The 17,203-nt window shown below is 40.8% G+C and overlaps 1 protein-coding gene across 2 annotated transcripts; it reads right to left on the bottom strand.

Annotated features, from left to right (window-relative positions):
* Nucleotides 1-1,494: 1,494 nt before the first annotated feature.
* On the bottom strand, nt 1,495-17,177 carry MYOZ1 (myozenin 1). 2 transcript variants are annotated; one of them, XM_040072060.1, is made up of 6 exons: nt 16,978-17,177; nt 14,768-14,869; nt 13,681-13,862; nt 5,012-5,240; nt 2,782-2,941; nt 1,495-2,045 (listed from the first exon to the last, which is right to left on the bottom strand). In XM_040072060.1, the coding sequence occupies exons 2-6, from the start codon at nt 14,841-14,843 to the stop codon at nt 1,814-1,816; spliced, it is 879 nt and encodes a 292-aa protein (XP_039927994.1). In that variant the 5' UTR covers nt 14,844-14,869; nt 16,978-17,177; the 3' UTR covers nt 1,495-1,813. The 2 variants fall into 2 exon arrangements, with proteins under 2 accessions (XP_039927994.1, XP_039927995.1); XM_040072061.1 differs by lacking the exon at nt 14,768-14,869.
* Between the last annotated feature and the right edge of the window lie 26 nt (nt 17,178-17,203).

The raw sequence follows: 17,203 nt of genomic DNA, 5'->3' as shown, positions 1-17,203 counted from the left end.
CCTCTGAGCAGCTGCTCCTCTCTGCACCTCGACACTCCTGAATTAGCCCATGATCTGGAATACCTGCTGCTGAAAGTAGATTGTGACATATGGCTGCCAAACCATCTTGTTTCTGCTATTCCTGAAATATTTACCATGAAAGCATAATGTATTTCACTTTTTTTTTTTTAAAAATCATCGAATTCTATATTGTGGTAGGCTAAACTCTGTGTCAGAAAAGGGGAGGCAATAAATGGCTTATTTAGTGGGGGAATATTTTGCCTAATGTCACTTTGTTTTCTCTGACATTTCCTCTGACTTCCTGAATTTTTAGCCTTGTCATTGTGGACTGGATTCTTGTATTAAAGTACTTTTGAACTGGAAAATAAATCCATCCTCCTTAACTGCAATGCAATTAAAAAGCTAAATTGATTTAAAATATTGGAGAACAGCAACCTTATCTCCAAACAGAGCTTTTTCCTTTTTGTTGAAATGTTCTTTAGATCAAAGTAGCACCTTAATATTTTTAAGTTAAGTCACAGAACTGAGTTATGGATACTTCTTAATAATTTAATAGGATATATAATAAATGTTCTTTAGCCATTGCAGCAGAAGGTTTAGGAAACTACTTGTTAATTACTTTTGCAGCTTGTTGTTATTATTAGCATAATTTTATCACAGTAGCCCTCTCCGTAGCCTTATAGAGGTGTGTAATAATGCCAACCACATGACTACCCATCAGAATAGAAAATCAAATACATGGCTGCAGAAATTTCTATACAAGGAGGAAAACCTCCTAAATTAAAAGTACTTCAGAGGAAGCTGTCCCCATGAATAAGCTGTTCAGCCCTGCTTACAGGAAGAAATGTTGAGGCACCAGAAGAGAATTCCAAACCAATCTCTAAGCAGGAGTTCTTTAGTGGTTTCCCATAATGCCTGCCTTTTTTCCTGTTTGTGTGGCATTGCTGAAACTGCTGCAAGAAATGGAATAGACTTTGATGGTGTATATTTGAATAAGTAATGCAATGCGGTAGGTGTCAAATTAGCTCTGTTGTTATTAAAGCTTTTGTTTTCTTGCTCTGTAACTATTGGCAAGCCATCTTACTTGGGTGTGCCTCTGTTACTTCCCAACCTATTGACTTTATGATCTCTGAAAAAAACAACAAAAAAAAACCACCACAAAACCACACCTGATTAAGCTGTCACCTAGTTTATTCTCTGGAGAACTGGGGAATTCTAGGTGACAGTGAAATACTTTAAGCTGTTTGTTTTGCTGACAGGCTGATTTGCTGTTTCATCTCTGATGTTGTTCTAATTTCCTCTCAAAGTCATTATTCTTCCCTATCACTTTGGCAGTATTTTTCCAAACCACCTGGATGTATATAAATCTTATGACCTGCCCTGTCAGTCCCTGATCTTTCATTCCAGGTTAATAGTTTTGTTGTGAGATTGAAACTTTTATTACTGCTAATCCCCAAACTCTTTCAGCAGTTTTTAAGGAGAAAACACAAAAGCTCTTTTTCATCTTGATGTTTTATTTTTCGTTAATATATGACAAAACAGGTTTATTATCAATCAGACAGGCAGCATGTAGCATTGCTAAACAGAAAAACACTTCCTTATCTTGGCCTCTTATATGCTGATGAATAGAAAGCTCCTTTTTCTCAAACTGTGTCTGATTTAGATTATCAATACAGTGAAGAGAAGTTTAGAACCTGCTAGGGACAAAAGAAAGGAAGAGCTGACAGAACTAGAGTTGCGCTTTTCCGCTCCTCACTATCAACTTGCAAATAGAAAGGGCTGAGAAAAAAGGGATGGTCTTGGCAGTGGGGATTTACAGCTCTTCTGTTTCACCACACACTGGAACATTGACTGCAGTCTGGTACTCTGAGAAGTCTCCTGAAGGCATCCAAGGTATTGGGGTTCTGTTGAAGGAAGGTCTTTTGCTGAAATTTTGATTATATATCATGAGAGATTCTGGGAGCAAAGGGCAGATATCAAACTGAGGCACTTTGAAGGTCATCCGTTTGGCTGCTTTTTCATAACCCCCATAAGGCATGGCAGTCCTGGCATAGGGGAATACATAGAGTTAGCAAACAGAGCATAGGTAAACATCAGGATTTATAAAATAAATAGTCAAACTTATCAAGATTCTAAATTTTGCTTCTGTTGCAGTTGACTGGCCAACAAATCCTTCATGAGAACCTAGATGTGTCCATTGCTCATATATTAAAAATGAACATAAACACACACATACACTGCTGTGCACTTCCTTCACCCTTGTAGCATCAAACCTTTCACACCTGTTAGTATTCTGTATATGTAGCAGGCATTATTGCAGAAATGAGTGAGATGGGGATTTGTCCTTGGTACTGATGTTCTGAGGCTATCGAGGTGGGTGGAAAAATTGTATAGAGAGGTTAACAGAAAATTGAAGTGCTGTGAAGTATATGGCTGCTGATCATAAGTATTTTTCCTGACCTCTTGAACTTCAAAGGGATGCAGTAAAAAACAGTGGCAAGCTGCATCTCCTGGTCAAATGGGGAGAGAAAGAAAGGCAAATAGGATTAAAGTCCCGTTATCCAACTACGTAGGTTTTCTGTGCATAATCTGAATTAAAATTTCTAGCTCTTAATGTATTTTGTCTTTGTAGTCTTCCAAACATTTCATCTACTGGAGACTGTGCCAAGCAAAATGACATGCAGCTATAACTTATTTACAGTGCACAAGACAGGAGGATATAGTCAACATTATTGTTTACTCTTGCTAAATAAACTGCATTGAATATCTAAGAAAACTTACCGGTTAAAAGACTTGTAATGGGGGAAATCCGCTTTGGGGCTGTATGACAGTAAGTCTGTGGAGAACTGACTTTTGTCCTCAGGGCTGATACCCATTGCTCGTTCCCAAGGGGAAATATAAGTTTTAAATATAGTAACTTTTTTGCCTCCTGACTTTCCATCTGTAAACAGAGGAAGGCAAAGCAGTCTAGTTAGATGGCACTCTTAACTGCATTGTGCTTCTGTATTCTGCTGCTGAAGTTGAGGCACCAGCTTTGTTGTCAGATTCAGTAACTCCTACATCAATACAAACTTTTATGGTTAGATTTCTGTTTTAAAAAGATGATCATATACCACTTTTGTCCTTATCCACAAAAGCAGCTAATACCACAGTCTAAGAGCCACTCATCCAGGAATTTGCATTAAAGCATATATTTGAAAGCTAATTTTTTATTCTTCTTTTTGGTTGCTCATATTGAAAGAACCAAAGTCCTCACCTCATCATCTCTTTCACTAATGGGGGGAAGTTTTATATGAGGAAAAATACTTTATAACTTCTTAAGTTACTTTTCTTTATTTTCTGTCAGATCATGACATGGCATTTTCTTTGTGATTACATGAACAGACATTCATCTTTTTCCCCTTCTGAACTGTGATGTTAGAGACAAGTCTGTCTCAATCACCTCAGGATGGCTAAAAGCAGTTTGCAAATATTATGTGGTATCTCACTGGAAGTTCAAATCCTATCAGTGACTAGAGCTGCGCTTTTGTAGTAAAGTCAGACACTTGATTGCTAGAAACTTGAAATTATTTTCTAGCTGCTCCATTAAGCAAATGAGTTCAGGCAAGGGATTGCATTTTGCATTTCCCTTCCCCCAGATGTGTACAATACCACCTTGCTAGTAAGAGCATAAGTTTTCTATCAATATGTAGCACACTTAGAATATTTTCATCCTTCATAAACCTTAAAACTCCTGAGCAGTGACATCTGCTTAGCTTGATTAGGGCAGATGAGAATAATAGGTTAATGAAGAGAGACATCCTGGTGCTTTCATGGTGCTACATTTTGTGTAGAAAACAAATCCTTATGAACTAAGTGGCAAACAATGAACACTATCATCTGAATCTCTCCTCTTAATCGCACCTCCTTTATTTGTCTTGCTTATTCAAACTACGTCAAGTCCTGGGGTTTTCTGCTCTCAGAGAATTGAAGACATTTAGAAGAATCTAATTTTCATTAAAAAAAAAAAAAAAGTAAGAACAACTACTCCCCTATTTCTTTGAGAAGTATTTAAACTAAGCAGTTTACCAGCAAATTGATTGCTATGGTTGAAACATAAAAGCAGCTGGGATCTGTCTCTGCAGTGAAAGCTATAGGATGATATTAATCCTCCTTCTCCCTGCACACAGGATAACAATGAAGAAAAATCTCCTATAAGAAGACTATAAGAGTCCATACAGATTGCTTTTTCACAGGAAATGTAAAAGCTGATTTCTATATAAAATGCACATTATTCCAGAATGTAAATGAAAAAACTTGGATTTTACAAGTCATTCCTTTGGTTATTCAAGGCATTTATTCCTTGTTCCCAAGCAAATTTGATTTTTTTGTAAAAACCCAGTAACAGCTGTTAAAGTTATGATTTCATCTGCTGATTCTTATACTACGTGTTTGTTTCTAGAGATTTCTGGCCAGACTAAACAGAGGATAAAATCATGCAAAGAGTAAACTGAATTAAAACTACCTTTACTCATAAAGATACTGCCTCACTGGCCCAGTGGTGGTTGCCAGATAACTTTTAGAAATATTGCAATTCCTTTCTGAAGATTATCCAAAAAGTGTTCATTGTTTAGGTAGAAGCTTTGATTTGAAATGAGGGCTCAGGTATTCAAGTCTGACACTCAGGAGTGACATAAGGAGTTAATACTACTTTCTCCAGTAGTAGTTGGTGTGAAACCCTTGAAAAGGAGAGCCACACTGGCATGGCATAGCTGTACTGCCCTGCTGCTCTAGCAGCCTTAGGAGCTCAGCAGATAAGTTTCCTGTAATTTCTGCCTCCTGCCTGTGATTGAGCAACACAAAAGCATACAAACAAAATCATCAAGCTAAAAGCCGTTCAACTCTTCTAGACTTTACATTGGAACTTTGTTTGGAAGAATCCAGGTGTTAGATTGATTTGCTTATCCTTAAGAGTAGGCTTGGCATGTGGTCTGCTGGCTTTAGGTTCTTGTTTTTGCAAAGAGATACTTGCCTTTGTCAGTACCATCACCTCCTTCTCCACCACTTCCAGATTCCCCCTCACCGTCTCTAGCGCCTCCTCTGCTTCCAGGCCTGGGAGGGACAGCGTGATGCTGCTGCGTGCTGGAGCCGCTGGAGCCGTGCTGCCCAGCTGGCATTCCTCCTACCATCCGCCCATGGGCATAGCCATGAGCATCTTCCCCATAATGCCCTCCTGGTGGGATGAACTTCTGGAAGTGATCCTATGGGAGGAGCAAAGAGTGTGGTTGAATGTCTGTTACAGGACATGGGCTATTCGTGTTTGCAGGGTTGGGTCCCAGAATGTGAACTCCCAGTCTGTGTGCTCTGACCAGTTCTGTGTCTCCAAAACTTCATGTGAGCTCTTCCCTTTATTCAGTATAGCAGCAGCAGTGGGACGGCAGAAGTGGCAACAGAAGCACACACGCCTCATTTTATGTGATCAGGGTGTTGTTGTCCCCAACAGTGATGACTGTGAAATAGAGGAGGAGGGGAAAGGAAATTTAGCTTTTGCCGGAGACCAAACAGAGATAACTTCAGCCAACCTGTGGGAAAGCATGCTGGGCAAGAAAATTGAAGTGTTTTCATGTCAAAGTTAACATAACCCCAGCTCGATTATAGTGTGGGAATTAAGTGTTACAGGCCGCCAGAACAGCAGAGTATCTGTGACAACATAAAAGCCAGGGAGATGTCTGCCTTTTTGCCTGTTTTCAGTATATATGAAGGTCTGCTTGGAGAGGAGTATATGAAGAGATAGCAGCCTGGGAAAATAGAAAATACTTCTGGGAGACCACAAGGGGGAAATGACAAAAAGGAAGAATTTTGTTTGTAACAGTTATGTGAATTAGTAAACCAAATCTAATTGACAGCGTAAGAAAGGAAGAAAGTTGTATCCATCAGTAAAATTAAGTTGGTCTTATTTTGCAGACCATTCATTCTGCCTTGTCCAGGCTAGAAGGCACAATCTCTGCAGTATGCAGTAAAAGAGCAAACAATCCATGCACGATTTATAGACCTTGTGGTGTACATTTTGGCACAATATCCTGTCTTTGCACACAGAAACTTTAATAAATGCTTGTGTGAAATAGACACTGATACCGTATGTTCAGAAAAATATTTTACATATTGGTCCTAAGTGACATCAAAATTTGACTCCTGACAGACTTAAAAAGATCTCTTGTGTAGTACAGCCAACACAGCTATATAATACAAGTAACCTGTATTTTTAAGTCCTGACAGACTTAAAAAGATCTCTTGTGTAGTACAGCCAACACAGCTATATAATACAAGTAACCTGTATGACATATAGTCTCTCCTGTACGACTAGGAGATTGGCTATTAGATAGCAAATTAACTTTTGTTGCACAAAGATGCAACAAATACAGGTGAATGACATTGAATGAATCTGTGGTTCCTCGTGCTGAGATTCTACCTGTTCACATTAATCTCAGGCAGCCTCGGAGATGGCTCTCAAAGGGTTAAGGCTTTCTCAGGGCTCTTACACCTAGCACAGTTTAGCAAAAAGAAGCTTTCCAGGCTGTAAACAGGCTTCCAAGGCCAGCTGTTCAGTCAGCTAAAAATAGTCGAGAAGTGAAAACCCCACAAGGCTCAAGGCAGAATTAGCTAACCCTCTGCTCCCTGTGTCTCCCACAACAGTGTCCAGGGTTTCACAGCAGGTCACCAGGCTGCAGCCCAGGCAGGCAGCCAGCTGCAGGCTGAAGTGGCAGAGCTGGTGCCCCCGGGGCCTTTAGGGACTGTCTGTCCTTCTCCTAGCTGCAGGGAATTCCCATTTTAGGAACAGAGGAGGTAATGTTCCTGTGAATGTCAGGAAGCGCTGAGAGGGGAGAGGATTGTGAGCATGAAGCTGCACACAGGAGCTAACAGGGCAATCTGCTCAATTATGCATGGCGGCTATGTAGCTGTAAAAAGGCAAACTGAACAAGGATATTTTGAGGGTTAGGGGTCAGAATGAGGTTATTTTCAAAATGTTAATATATATGCAAGGGTAGTGCTTCTACTGATTAGCTCACTGCTTTCAAAAGAGAATTTGCATCTGTTTTCCTTCAAGTTTCACCCATGCTGTGTGCCCTTTCTGAGAATTAAGTGCTTATTTCTCCTTTCCTGTGGTTACTTACTTGCCTCTCCTGCAACAGAAAAAAGTCACAAAGCATCAGCATAACATGACCTGCAGTAAAATGGGCTGTTTTGTTTCTGCTCACAGCAGTATTTGATCTGACTAGGGAGGGGCATCGTTGTCATCTGGTGTTATTTTAATTTGCAGTATTCTCACTAAGTAGGAATGAAGTTTCTCTGAAACAGAAGGTCTGTATCAGGAAAGCCACTCCTAAATCTTATTTAGCTGCAAATTAAATTAGTTTGATTTGCCTTAAGCTAATTCATGATTCTTCATGGGCCTGCTGAGAAAACATCTGATCTGCTAAATGTAGGCAACTCAATTCAGACAGGAAAGATATGTTTTCCATGCAACAACCCAGTCTGCTCACCTGCTAGAACAAAAATATAATTTTCTTTAGTTTTGGCCACCACAATTGTTTGTCTTAGCTCAAATTAACGTGAAGGCAAAGGGAAATTAGTATTTTTGAAAGATTTTCCAAGACAGTGGAGCTCGGGAGTGACAGCCTCAAGCAGGAGTCCCAACACAGTCAAAGCTGCATCGATACAGCTTTGTCTCCAGTACTTAGAGCACACCTCTGGTCAGAGTTTTAGAGTAGAGTTTTAGCAGTTCGGAGCTCACACTTGAGGAGAATGCATGTGTCAGGCCGCTGCTAACAGCATGTGGAACTTTTACATATATGCATATTCACACCATAAAAACAGCTCTCGGTATTGATTGACTGTGTTGGTGTCAACTGAGATGGCTGACAACCATCTCCTGTTGGGTCTGGGGACAGATGACAGCTCCTCCTGTCTGTGCATTGTTGGAGGCAGTGAGCATTATCAGTCCCTGGGCATCCCTAAATCCCCTCTAATAAGAGAACATTTGTTGCATATTCACGTGATGGGTCCCCTGGGTTGGCTAAACAAATTGGGCTCGTGTCTTTGAAGTCCTTAGTGCTAGCAAGTGCCTGCTCCTGCAGGCTGAGTGCTTAGATGGACAAATTTTGAATTCTCTAGAGCATGTGCCTAATAAAAACTAGATAATGAAAGATGATCCCACTAATGGAGCTGAGATCTCTATGTATCTCAAGGCTCTGACGTCACTGCAGGCAGTCCCCAGGAGAGACACCGTGTGCTCCCCTTCAGCTCCTTGCTGTGCCCTGAAGAAAATGATTGAGGCCACCAAATGTGTTTCTATTTCCACCTCACTGATAAAGAGCTCCCCAAATGTTTGATGCCTATGTAGTTACTAACACTTCTGAAGTTACTGGACTGTGTCGTCTCTGTGGCAGCCACTCAAATGCTCCTTAATGGTGGGATGGGAGATTTAAAATTCAGACACTTGGAGAGTCTCATAGACTGCCTGCTGTTTTTATCAAAGCGTGGGCCTCAGTCCTTCATTTGGAATTGCATAGCCTTAAATCTATGACTCACTTTTTTAAAAAGGATGAAAATAAGAAGCTGTTGAACCATCTTACACTATTTTTTTTAAACTTGCTACCCCAAGAGGCACAGCAGGTTAAGCTCCTGCTTTCTATTTCCAGGTCCATTTCTGACTTGCTTTTTAATCTTAGGCAAAATATTTTTTGCCTCTGTGCCTGAATTTACCATCTAAATAACAGGAATTTTTATCTAATGCTACACAAAATTAGATATATCTTATTTGTATATTTTATATCATCTTTGCCACATTTTCTTTGTGGATGAAAGAAATTGTGTTTCAGAATTTTGGTCCAGAGTTTTCTGACAGTTCTCCAACAAATTGCTGTGGAAAATAAAAGGCTCTTTTTTTCCCCCTTACTCTACTTTTTCCACACCAGTCACTTCTTGAATAAGAATGTGTTGGACTCCATGTTCACTCTTACACAGCTTTGGGTAGAGTGGGACCTCTAGGTCTTCTGCACCAATTCAGCTTCAGGGCAGCAAGGCTCATTTTGCTAGAGAAGTTACAATCTCACCTGGCTCGCTCCACTTTAGGTCATAACCTGAGACTTGTATTTTGGCCTGCAGTTATCTTGTAATGTTTGTTAAGGAGCTTTAACATTCCATGCAGAACGGAACTCCTAGAAAAAAATTATTTTCCTAACATTTCCTCTTTCTCCTTACCTCCACTGATTGTGATTGACATTTATCTAAGTACATTAAGGGGCATACAGAGCCATCCATCAGTGCATGCTCCTGTAATAAACCAAGCAGCTGCATGGTAATATCTTTGTTTCTCCATAGTTGTTTTCCTTCAGACACTGTATCATGCCTGGCTATTTATCATGTAAGATCTCTGAGGCAGGTTGGTTGTGTACTGCTGTCTGCTGTGAAGCATCACTTTTGGTTTGTAACATGATCACTTCCATTTTTCCCTGCTACTTCTGCCTGCCCTGAGTGCTTGTCCAGCACCAAAAAGAGTACTGAGTAACTCCTCCATTATCCAAGAAGAGCAGTAATCCAATTCTTTAGACTTCTTAGATTTTGTTTCACAGTTGGCATCAGCTTAAAAGAGACCTGAAGTCCAACACATTTCAGTTTGTTTTCATACAAGCTTTGCTGTGTTTGGAAGCTGCGTTTATTTTAACTTGTGGATGAGTGCAAGAAAGTACCAAGGTGGGGATTTTGGTTGGGGGTCAGTGTATTTTTTGAGGTACTACTGCTCATAATTGTCTGTTTAGATATTAGTTGCTTTAATTTAAGCAACTAATTGCTTTAATTTAAGATCTGATAACAAAACATAAAAAGGAGGAGGGAAAGGAAGGTCTCCTCCATGTAAGCCAAACCCATAGGTTTCGACTAGCAGAAGGACTATATTTAAGGATTCTTACTGGAAGAAAGACAGAGTAATGGCAACATCTGAGACACATAACTATGGCTTTGTTTTCAGTTTCCCCTTAATGCCTGGCAGCAAGGTGTTAGGAAATTTCCACTTGGTGAGAGCAAGGTCTTAGAGTGAGGCTCAAAAGCAGAGGTGGGTTCTCTAAAGGAGTTAGGTGGAGTCTAATAAATAATGAGTGAGGCTGGTGGGCTAAGAAATATTGTTTTACATGATCTTAATGTGTTTGAGGCCAAACAAATTTAGCACTGTGAAGGAAAGGTCTGTGAACTGCTGGTCTACTACCTGCTGAACAGTGAAGTGGGATTTAGGACATCCAAAGACAAGACTGAGACCCCATCTTTGATTTTGGATAACTCATTAATCTACCCCATGGTTCAGTTTCACCATTAAAAATAAATGTAGTGATTTCCCTCATTCTCTAGTTGGCCAGATGATACAGTAATAGAGCACATAACAAGATAGGATTTCATCATGGTCTTTAGTAAGTAATAAATTATATCTTGCAGCTCCACAATGAAGTAAAAATATCCTCTGAGACATGGAGAGAATCACAGTTCCTGTGGGTGGCACACAGCCTGGGGTGAGGAGAAGAAATCCTACATCTGGTTTACTAGACAGGGTTCAGAAGAACCCAGCTTTTCCAGCACAGCCCCAAACAAGGAGGATGCTGCCAAATGTTTGGCAGGATATTGGTGTCCAACCCTCCCTAAAACCTTTCCCTTGTACTGTATATTTGCAAGCAAAGAGAGTCACAGTATTGAAAACAGCTCCGCAGTAGGTGGTGCATTTCATTTTACTCATGTTGGGAATGGTTAGTCTTTTTGACTGGGGGGTTAGCTGCTGTTTGCCTTTAACTGGATGGGTAGAGCTGCAGCAGTGACAGAGAGAGTGACAGGTTTTCACTTTTGCATGGAGCTGTCTGACATTCATGTGCACACGATATATATCTTTCTTCTGGTACACGTAAGAGGATTGATCTGATTGTCCAGTGTGGATTTTTGGCTGGAGGAAAAGGAGGAGGAGAGAAGCAGAAGGGTGGGTCAATGACACATGACTGCTGAGATCTTCTCCCTTGTGTGGAAGGCTACAGCACAGGCTATTCTGGAAGCCCTTATATGGTTTGGGTTTATTTTTAATAACCTTTCTCTTTGTGTGTTTTTATATTACATTATCTTTCTGGTAAACTTCTTTTGTGGGAAGAAACAATCCATACTCCGTCCCAGATCTGCTTTGCCCTGCTTTCTTAAGTGTGTCCTGAGAATATTTTAAGACAATACAGTTAAGAAATCTATGATTTGAAAGCAGAAAACACCACCAGCTTCAAATTCCTTCTCTGTCCCACAGCCTCAAAGACACAAGAACTTCTTTTGGATGGAGAGCAAAGGACATGGAAGTTAATTGGGAGGGGGAAGTAACTGGGTGTAGCAGTAGGATTTCTTACTCTGCCATGATCTTCCTCGAACAGTTATCTTTTGTTTAACCTTTCTTTTCTGCATCTGCCTTTGAGCAGATAGAGCAGCAAGAAAGGAAAAGAAAAGAAAGCTAATCAGACACTGCAATAAAAAGGGCTTTTTGATGAAAGTTATTTGGTGCTAAGGTCAGGCACTCTCCTGATGGTTTGGAAGATAACAGCCTTCAGATCTGTTGCCTTTACGTGCTCAAGAGCACCCAGCTCTCCGAGACAATGACTCAGTTGCTGCGATTGTTCGGCTTTTCTTAATGGTCTGACTGCAGCAAAGCTGCTCACTCTTGCTGCCTGCGGTGATGAGAACAGTTTCCTGCAGAGTCAGTGGATGCAACCAGCGAGAACATGGAGCAGCCAGAAAACAGTAACAATTGTGTTCTGATCTTGCTAAACTGACCCCAAGCGAGGGCTGTAGGGCAGACTGAAGTCTTCCTGCTCTGACCGATGGAGTTTTGTTATCTGTGCTGTGGATGTGGAGAGAAGACCTGGAAGCGAATCATGGAGCATTTTGAGTAGAATGTCAGCTGCTGTTTGGAGACCACGTCATGGTTCTCCTACAGCAAAGCCATAAAGAAAATCCTTTAGGCTTTTTAGAGTATATTCTAACCCCCAGCTACATTCCTTCGTGGCACAGGATATTAACAGTCATGGTAAAAGATCTTGGGAGTAGGTGTGTTCTTACAAAAGAGAGAGAGATTCACTATAGAAAGGTGTGGAGCGAAAGGCACAGATGAATAAACAAAGTAGGAAAAGCAGCTAACAAAAGAGAAGCAACTTCATCAGCCTTTGTCATGTTAGTCATGGAGTGACTGTGTGTGTGCAGTCTTGAGTCAGTTTGTCACAACTTATTTGTCTTTGGATTGTTCTGATTGGACATTCTTTAGTGAGACCCTCACATTTTTGAGACTTTGGGTTTTAGCCTTTTTATCCCATCCAATTATTATATTCACACTACTCACTGCAGCAGATTCTCACATATGATTGGCCCTCATATGTTTTAGAAGCTCTGAGATTACTGAGTATTTATAAAAACAGCATTCATTTCTCTAGGATATTAATCTGTGGAGTCTGAAGTTCAACATACTGTTCATTCTCACATTCTTTCTAGGAGATAATTCACTAAGAAATTAACTACTTAAGACACAAAGAGATGAAGAAAGTGCCCAAAGTTTAACATCACAAGATATGCTTGCTGTATCTCTGGTCTGTCATCCCTAATCTGTAATCTTACAGTTGTAGCTTTAATTTTTTTTTTTTAAAGTTATGCATCTTTCCACATTCTGATTTTTAAGATGTCCTTTTTAGAAGTGAACCATAGATAGTTTCTTATTGCTGCTTTTGAAAACATTAGAGTGCTAAAAGATAGTGTGTTTTTGTTTGGCAAAGCCTTTTCTTCAGCTTGACTTTTACTGGTTTCTTTGAGTTTCCTTGGACTGGAAAATAGATGTCATAAAGAGATAAAATGTCACCAAACCAACTTTAAAGAACATCAGAAGATGAGGGGGTACATCAAAATGCATATGAACCTTAAACATTTTCTGTTTGTTTTACTGAATTCTGATAATCATGTGAGTAGTGAGTTTCATTTGTAGAAGTTTAGATGTCTTCAAAAGACTTTACACCTGCAACGAGCTATAGAAAGAAGTTTAAATAACAGCACTAATGCAGGGGAAAGGGAAAAGAAAAAGGATGTCTGTATATACACCATATCGGAAAGGAAAAATTTTAGAAGGAAACAAACTGGGCATCTAGCAAATTAACTGAAAATATTTCAGAGTCAGGTTAGAGGCTTCACTTGTGGAACTTGCACATATTAGCAGAGGACTCTGTCCAGCAGAAAGCATAGAAGTATCCCTAGACTAAAAATAGAACTTCATCTACTGGAGCTGAAGTCAAACCTGGATGGATCATTGCCATCATGCAAAGAAGAGATGGAATGGGTACAAAACCAATTAGCCCTGCCCTGAGGTCTGAACAGCTGCCAAACATGCAGCCTTCCTTCATCACTCAGTACTGAATTTTGTCATGCTTCTCTATGTATGATACCAAATATTTGCCAGAGGAAATTAATGTTACTGCCAAAAGGAAATAAAACTTAAGTATTTATGTAATTTTGTTTTCTTCCTTCACTTCTTTGCTAGTAGACTTTTCCTACCCTCCGCCCACACACATTAAAACAGAAGACAGCTTGGGCACACTCCGTTCCTGTTTTCCCTGAGTATATGTAGTAACATTTTAGTCTTAATCTTCAACTTACCACAGAATTGTCAGTGAAGGCATCAGGGTTATTCTCATAAATGAACTTCTCCACTCTCAGTTGACGTAATTTGAACATTTTGGATCCTTTGTTAGTGAGGAGAGAAAGCTCTTCTAGCATCACATCTCTGGGGATGCTGATTTTCTTCCCCAAGTTCAGCTTGGACACCTCTTGTGGCATAGCTACAAAACATATACAGTGGGACACTTTAGGAGGTACTCTGGTCCATGTCTTTTATCTATTGTTTCCTAGCATCAGTAGTGACTTGAAAACACCCAAATTATCTTCTAAATTAAGATTTTTAGGAAACTATACACCAAGTTTTTACATTGATGACCCTTTGGATACAGATGTTTGGCATGTACTCTGAATTGCAATCAAGGCAAATCTGCAGAGAGAAGTTCCATGGGGGTGGAGCTAGATGGGTCTCTCCCACATCTGAAGCATCTCAGTGCTGCAGGATTCCTTGGTACTGCCTAAAATGACTACTTTTCCAAACCTCTAAACCCTTCCTCATGCTGTCTAAAGTAAAGAAAAGACAAGGACATCCCAGTTATTTAAAAGTTACCATACCCAATATACACATGCTCTGTAGAAAGAAAAATGTTCCAGGTTATATTCTTCCTGCTCTATCAGCTTCTCTAGAGACTTTGTCTTTTTCAGCTAACGAGTGCTGGAATCAAAGAAACTCTCTTGAACAGAGAGAAAATAAGTCTGAGACAAAGGTTATAAGAGAGAGAACATAGAATTTATCTGGGCACTGCAATATTGACACCTGTAAAAGATCATGTTTTCTGTCAGTTTACACTGGTTTGCATCCAAATTAATACTGCATGAGAATACAAGTTTACAGAGTGTAATCTAAGTCAGCTTTTAACCTGAGCATGTGCAATGCTTTTCAGCTGTAAGATAGAAAATGTGACGTGGTTGAGGGCTGGGCTTCAATAAAATTTGTGGCTCTGCCTCCTGGTATGTTCACTGCATGTCTTGCTTTGGGAGTTCAGTCAGACAAGGTGTGAAATTTTAAAGGCTGAAATTCGGGTTGAAATCCAAACAGTTCTTACATGTGCAGTTTTGCATATCTTACCTTCATGTGTCAGCTTCCCAATGAGTTTAGTGGACTTTTTCCTTTTAACAGGAGCAGGAGTCCCTGCAAGGGGCATTCCCACAAAGAGTTCTCTGCTTTGCTCTAAACACACAAGGAAATGGAGAATGAAACACTGGAAATGTATTTCCTGCCTCACTTTTAGTTGCCATCTACAGGTAAAAGATACACAGCCTTCATTTCACACACAGGCTCTTTCATATCCCTTCCCCATGATGGAGCTAGTGGAAGGTATCATCCCATGCAGGATATCATCAGCAGGCCATTCTGGGGTTCTCTGGAGACTCAGCATTCTGACAAAATATGGTAGCAGATCCCAGCAGAAGCATTGCCAAGGTGCCATATAGCACTGTCTTCCAAAAGAGGCAATTTAATTGCAACAAGGCAGTCTCCCAGAATCCACATGTGCTGTAGGGATACTCTGTTATCATCTTGTGCTGCAGTAACAGGATGTCACTTTGAACATTTGCTCTATGATGCAACGCTATAACAACATGAACTTCTTATTAGATGGCAATATATACTTTTGGATAAAGTTTTCAGGTCTGTCCAAGAGTTATTTGGAGCACTGTGCATCATGTGTGGTTTTGGTTTGGATACTTAGATTGTCCTTTTAGAATTAGAATAGGTATTCAGAAAGTCACCAGAGTGAAAGTTTGGAAGGGGAAAAAAGAAAAGAAAAAAATTCCAAGTAGTTCTGTTATTTATGACTGCTACTGTTTTGTTAGAGAAAAGCTGGAGGAGAAAGGCACAGGAAAACCTGTTAAAGTTGTTCACCCAATTTGTTTGAAGCCACTTGCATCTGTATCTTATGTACTGATCTCATCCCATACCATTTTGAAGGGAGAAAGAGGAGAAGAAGGAGATTTCTTCTGGTACAGTGTTCCCCATCTCTGTCCCCAGATAGGATGAGAGATCTGAACTGCAAAGCCAGGGAAAATCAGGAGTAATCTCAGCAATTCCATTTCAGGCAGATTCTGAGAGTCCTTCTTAGGGGTTCTTACACATAATGTAAGTAGAGCAAATGTCTTGCCTTCATTTCAGCACTGTCCACGCCCCAAAAACAGCATATAGGGGACAGATCCCCACCTAATACATTGCAATACAACCCAAAGAAAAATGGGCAAAGACCCATTGGCTTCAGCAGCAGCAATAACTAACCACCTCTGAGCTTGTGATTCTTTGTCTTTTACTTGCTTAAGATTTCAGAACTGAAAAGCTTTGAATTATGAGTTATATTTTAAAACTAGCAAGCAAACAGCTGTAACTAGGAGCTTGTATACTACCCTTCTGATCAAGACATTTTTTATCTCCTGTGTATTCTGAAGTATCATTCCACCATTACTTCTTTTGCAACAAGATTTTTTTGTGATGGAGTGGTGATAACTGTTAAAAGAAGCCCAGCCACGGCAAAACAGTGCCAATGACATTGGCAGATACTCCCTTGGATTAGTTTTTCTTTCAGATTTGAAAGCTTTTCCTTTTACTGCGATGCTGCCTGTGTCGTTCACATCCTAAATGAGCCCATCCTGGGGTATTCCCAAAGCAAGTGTGAGCAGGTGCAGCCGTGACGCACGCGCTGCACATTCTCTTCATGCAGCCAGACATCTGCTTGGCCGTATAAAAGAAGCAGGCCCTGCTTGACAGGAAAGGAGCAATGCTGCCAGGAGACAGCAGAGGTGAGAGGTTATGGCCCATCTGATGGCTCCTAAAACTGGCAAAACAGAGAGAAATCATCTGTATGCCACAAACGTGGATTCCGTGGGGCAAGGCAGAAGGAGACAGCCATGGCGGGGAGCTGTGCTCATCACACTAATTCCCAAGCAATAGTGAGGACAACTCCATGCCATTTTGCTGTCCTTCTTTATTAATCCAGCAGGATTGAAGATTGAAAAACCCACTGCATGCAATTGGTCTAGCATAAGGAAAAGGACAGCAGTCTCTCTCTATGGACAGGGTCCAGAGTTACATGGTACTACTGCTCTCTCAGCTCTCCCGGAAGCTGCTGGAGCCTCAGACCCCATCCTCATTATCTCTACATAAAACCAGGGCTTTTCTCCCTCAGCTCTGTCCCCTGGTTCAATTTCTCTGTCTTTTTGTGTTTTGATCTTTGCAGCAGTCATTGGTGCTGCAAGCCAAACCAGTCTTTTCTTCTCCAGCACCTGCGCTATTTTGCTGCCCAGTCAACTCACCTCAGGCTTGCAGTGCCAGGCTCAGACCAGCTCACGCACCTGCCCCAGAGCTCAGCAGTGGCTGCTTCCTCCCCGCCTGTCTCTGGGTGCTGTCTCTGGGTGCTGCCTGGGGAGGCTCGTCCAGCAGCCCCACTCTCCCAGGGTGCCTGGGTGCAGGGAAGCTCTGCCCAGCACAAAGTGCTGATGCAAAGTGCTGTGAATTTGACTCCTGAAGGCTGCTCACACA

This window comes from Hirundo rustica, chromosome 8, assembly GCF_015227805.2.
Source record: "Hirundo rustica isolate bHirRus1 chromosome 8, bHirRus1.pri.v3, whole genome shotgun sequence".
NCBI classification, from domain to species: Eukaryota; Metazoa; Chordata; class Aves; order Passeriformes; family Hirundinidae; genus Hirundo; species Hirundo rustica.
This window is presented reverse-complemented; position numbering and strand designations above follow the sequence as displayed.